Here is a 5498-nt window from a genome sequence, read left to right as displayed (position 1 = left end):
ATACCGCTAAGCATTTCGCCCAGCATGCTAACGATTCTGCCAGCTCGCCAACCTCACACTGCAATATATAGCTGATTCCATGAAAGGGGAGAAGAATCCACCCAATACTTGACTACTACTTTATTTTTATTGACTTTTATATATGACTGGTACCTTACTCTATTGGTCCCTCCCAGTTCTGGTACCTTGTTTTGTCGACCCCCTGTGCTTGACTAGTACTTTATTGGAACCCAGTATTTGACTGGTGCTTAATTTTTATCAACACCCTGATGGATGAAAGGCAGAGTTGATCTCAGCTTGATTTAGACTCATATTTGACAAAATACTACAAGGCATTTTGTTTGATGCTCTAATAATACTGCCAGACTACCTCCCTGTAATATAACTTCAAGATCACAAAATATTCTTTCTTTTGTGTTTTTGGAAGGGGCTCTGCCCATGACCCTCATAGACTCTACTAGACCAGTGAGATCGATGCCATTAATGTTCGTCTTGAATATTATTGACTGCAAATTGACAGTTGCAGCAAAAACATGGGTGGAGAGGTAATTTCAGAGAACACATTCTGGAGAGCGGGGGTGGACGAGCGAGGAATGCCCAAGTGAACACGATTGTAGTAGTATGAGAAAAAGTGGAAAGAGAGAAAGAGAGAGAGGGAAAGACAGCACATGTGGGGGATGGAGGTTGAGGCGTGTAGGTGAGTGCCTCATTCTCAGAATCTGACGTCACCTCTGTAAGTTATTTATAAAGACACTATCAATATATACAAGCATCCACTGCATTACGGAAGCGTTGCGTTCCTGAAATTTTGCCGTAATATGGACCTCTATGTAACATTGACCTCTATGTTACATAATACGTACGCAGCATAGAAGTCAATGTGAAAAATAACTTTCACATTTACAAATATTTATGTCCCTTGAATAACATATTATCTCCCTTCTAAGTCCTTACTGGAACAAATAACAGCGTCTTCATCAGGGGGTTCTCACTAATTTAGACGTCGGACCTTTATTGCAGAAAACTTAACTTTATTTTACTGACCCTTTACCTACATTTTACAACCAACCCTTACCACCACCCTAATTTTAATAAAAACAATGATTATTTTGGAGAGAGAAAATAGCATATTTTATATATCAGCATCATCATCCTAATTTAATGTCCCATGTTCCATGCTGGCATGGGTCTTTATTAAATTATATTAATAAAAGATCCTTATCTAATGGAACATGAGATTTGAGTTCTGTAAGAAAACAAAGTTGGAATTTTAACCCAAGAGATAAATAGATGGAGTTATATAAGGAGTCTTGGTAGACTATTTCTACCACAACAATGTTTTTTTTTTGGGGGGGGGGGGTTAAATTTCAGTAAATAAACTGATACATCTCTTGGCTTTTCTAGGATGCTGCCATGAGTAATATTACTGGGATCATAGGGTTTCGGTTTTTTCAGCATTAGACCCACTCCCACCCTGACCCAGTTGACTATCCCAGCATACAAATCAGCAGCAGTCATAGACCTACCCTCTTTATCCAAAGCCACCATGTGGTTTTCTCTAAGTCTTCAGTGAAAGAATGTAGCTACCATTATTTCCTGTGCTGCACCAGTAATTCAAAGCCCAGCCAGGGCTTTGCAAAATAAGCACCCCAGATCGGTTGGCTTGCAACAAGCTAGCAACTTTGATTTCAACACTATGCCACAAGTAACTGAAATGTGACAAGATTTCTCTTATAAACTCCTCCCTCTCTATGTGTGCTATTAATGTAAAATCTTCAATATTTGTATTTTTATGGTGTAAGGTTTGTTTCCATTCAGTGGACAAAGGTGAGATGTCTTTACTTAAATAATTCTAGCTAAAGTGACATTCACAATACTCCCAGTGAAATACCTTTAGTACATTACATGCCAGTGACAGGTAAAAGGCACCCATGACAGCGACACATAACAGGGCACCCATGCCAGTGACATGTAAAAAACATCTAGTACATTCTGTAAAGTGGTTGGCATTAGGAAGGGCATCCAGCCATAGAAACCAAACCAAAACAGACAACTGGAGCTCAGTGCAGCTCTCCAGCTTACCAACTCCTGTCAAACAATCTAACCCATGCAGCATGGAAAATGGACACTGCTTGATGATGCTAATGATTTCAGTATATTCCATAATCTCCTGCTGACAGATAGTGATAATGTTGAAATCTAGTGAGACATTTAAACAAGATAAATTATTCACTTTGCTTCAGCCTATTTGCCAATATTTCATTACCACCATATTCTTGGTAATAGAAAGTGCTTTCTATTACAAATATTCATAGTCGCCAATCTAAGGATAACTTTCTTCTTTTCACTGAGCAGTCTTGGAAATTCTGAAAATGCTCCTGGGTGCTGTCCTTCCTTCTCTGATTAAAGGGGAAAATATTAATTTATTTGATATCCTATCATAAAATACTAGCTCCATCAATACTTACTCTTTTACTTGTTTCAGTCATTTGACTGCAGCCATGCTGGAGCACAGCCTTTAGTCGAGCAAATCAACCCTGGGACTTCTTCTTTGTAAGCCTAGTACTTATTCTATCGGTCTCTTTCGCCGAACCATTAAGTTACAGGGATGTAAACATACCAGCATCGGTTGTCAATTGATGTTGGGGGGACAAACACAGACACACACATACATATATATGATGGGCTTCTTTCAGTTTCCGTCTACCAAATCCACTCACAAGGCTTTGGTCGGCCCGAGACTATAGTAGAAGACACTTTCCCAAGATGCCACGCAGTGGGACTGAACCCAGAACCATGTGGTTGGTAAGCAAGCTACTTACCACACAGCCACTCCTGTTCTACTCAAATATCTTGTATCAGTGATATATCATTGATTTTATTACAGAGAAATAAAATTGCTGCAATAAAGGCTCTAGACTATTGTTCACATAATAAAAGGTTCAAAATTAATTGATGTTGTCTTGGGTGAGGGGTATCACTCTACTTAACTCAGTTTGTCTGGTTGACAACAGCTCCCACTCTGATCTCTCGGCTGATTGTTTTCCTGTCACATTTGCAAAACCATCCAACAGTAAAAACTTGATATGACACAACAGAAAGAAATTCAAATGTCAACAACTACAACAATATTTAATACAGACTCTTCAACTTAAGAAGCTTGCTTTGCAAACACATGGTTTGCAATTCAGTCCCACTATACAGCACTTTGGACAGGTATTTTCTACTATAGGCGAGGGCCAACCAATGTCTTGTGAGTAAATTCAGTGGATGAAAACCATGTGGAAACCTGTCGTGTGTCTTTGTGTTTGTCACACAACCTCCTACTGCTTGACAACCTGTGTTAGTTTGTTTACATCCTTGTAATGTAGCAGTTTGGCAAAAATAACCAATAGAGTAAGTACCAAACTTTTAAAAAATTAAGTACTGGAGTCAGTTTGTTCTAATTAAACCATCGGGGTAGTACCTCAGCATGGTCACAGCCCAATAACTAAAACAAATAAAAGGTAAAAAAAGACAATTTATGAATGTTTTAACATTCCCTCTACTTTCAGGGTTGCAATTTGTATCCAGTTGGAGAAATACTTTTCTGTAAACAGCCGCAATCTACTTGGCTCACATCAGATGAAACAAAGACAACTGGAAATTCTTGGTTATAAAACTGTTGAGGTAAATTAAATGTTTTGTTGTAGTTACAATCTTCCACCATTACCACCACCACCACCATCACTTTTCACTACTTCACCTGGTCACTGGAGTCATTTAGCCCAAGTCTGTTCTAATTGAGCAGGCCTATGATCAGAGGTATTCCAGCCAAGACCATAATGTTTTTTTTTTTAAGACATTCTTTTTGTATTTTATTTGTTTCACTCATTGAATTCCAGTCATACTGGAGCACCACTTCAAAGGGTTTAGTCAAATGAAAGAACCTCAGTACTTATTTTAAGTCTGCCACTTATTCTATTATTCTTTTTGCTGAGCTGCTAAGTCAAGGAGACAACAGTGATTGTCAAGCAACATGGGACACACATACACACATGTATAAAAGAAATTGGGAATAAACAATTATGCTATGAACTTCATTAGCATCTTATAACAGAAACAACTGTAAGCTAATCAACTTCATAACATAATTGTTTATTTCGTTTGTCATCCCAATTACTTATTACCACTCTGTACTCATCTGATGCTTCATTCTGAAACATGTATATTGAGTCCTAATACCAGGGTAATAAGTATCACTATACCTAAGTGAACTATATATATATATATATATATATTTATTTATTTATTTATTTATTTATTTATTGTATATATGCATGCATGCTATAGATTTATTTATTTATCCATATGTATATATGATGGGCTTTAATACTGTTTCTGTCCACCAAATTCCTTCACAAGACATTGGTCAGCCTAGGACTCTAGTAACCTTTTGTAGCCCTGAATTGACCAATAGCCCATCCTGACTCTTCATCATCACTTGTTCTCCTCTGCTTTTCCTGTTGAGGTAGAATGTTGGCAACAGGGTCAGAATATGTGCAGTGGCATTCTTAGTTATATTGGGGGCAATGTACAGCTAACAGAAGAGACACACTACTATCCTCAATTACACTATGGTATAGTACAGTGAGAATATAAGAAGAAGAGGGAATTTTTGAGAGAGGAGAAATATGTATGTACGAAAGAATGCAATGTATGCAAACAGTAGATGAGCAATAAAAGCATAGGTGTAAGAATGTTATGTAAACAGGAGACAAATAGTTAAAGGCCAAAGTGAAAGAGTACAACGTGTGACAAACAGGAGATCCACTATCATCCTGAGCAGCACTGACAACATAGTACATTGAATCTGAGAAGAGGAGAGAGTTGTTGGGAGATGAGCTGTAAGGATATGTGTGCATGCAGAAAGAGGGATAAAGGCAAGGGCGGAAAACTCAAAGGTAACAGAAATATGGTTGATAGACAGATGAGTGATTGAGATGTGTGATGTAAGGAAGGGTGACTGACAACAGAAAGAGGCTATCAAGAAGGTCAACGATGTAGAGTTGACAGCAGACAGATATGCATGTGCACACACATACCTATGCATAGTGATAAGTGCCTAATATATACAGATATACATAAATTTTAGCATCAGTTTTGATGGACAAACAAGTAGGTCTTCTCCCGCCCCACATACTGCTAGTCAACCACTCAGTATATATATATATATATATATATATATATATTTAGCTGTCTAACAATCTATAAGTTAGAAAAAACAGGCACTCATATATTTGTCGATAGTGAGTATATTAATATTTATACAATACAATCCATTTCATCCAATTTTACCAATCAGTCTTGCACAGTTTGGGGAAAAAAATCAATCCTTTCACTTGATAGAATGGCTGGTAGGAAGTGTATAGCAATGGATCTTACCATACTCTTCCTACCAGCCCATTTGATGACTTTCAGGGTTGGGTTTTTCCCCAAAACTCTTGTGTGTGGAACCA

General features: G+C 37.7%; 1 protein-coding gene across 1 annotated transcript in view; it reads left to right on the top strand.

Annotated features, from left to right (window-relative positions):
* LOC106881290 (FAST kinase domain-containing protein 1, mitochondrial) overlaps positions 1-5498 on the top strand; it is a 32699-nt gene that overhangs the window by 24416 nt on the left and 2785 nt on the right. The window contains exon 9 of the mRNA XM_014931623.2: positions 3555-3669. Within this exon, the coding sequence (XP_014787109.1) occupies positions 3555-3669 (115 nt within the window). The remainder of the gene's footprint in view (positions 1-3554; positions 3670-5498) is intronic.

This window comes from Octopus bimaculoides, chromosome 5, assembly GCF_001194135.2.
Source record: "Octopus bimaculoides isolate UCB-OBI-ISO-001 chromosome 5, ASM119413v2, whole genome shotgun sequence".
NCBI lineage: Eukaryota > Metazoa > Mollusca > Cephalopoda > Octopoda > Octopodidae > Octopus > Octopus bimaculoides.
This window is presented reverse-complemented; position numbering and strand designations above follow the sequence as displayed.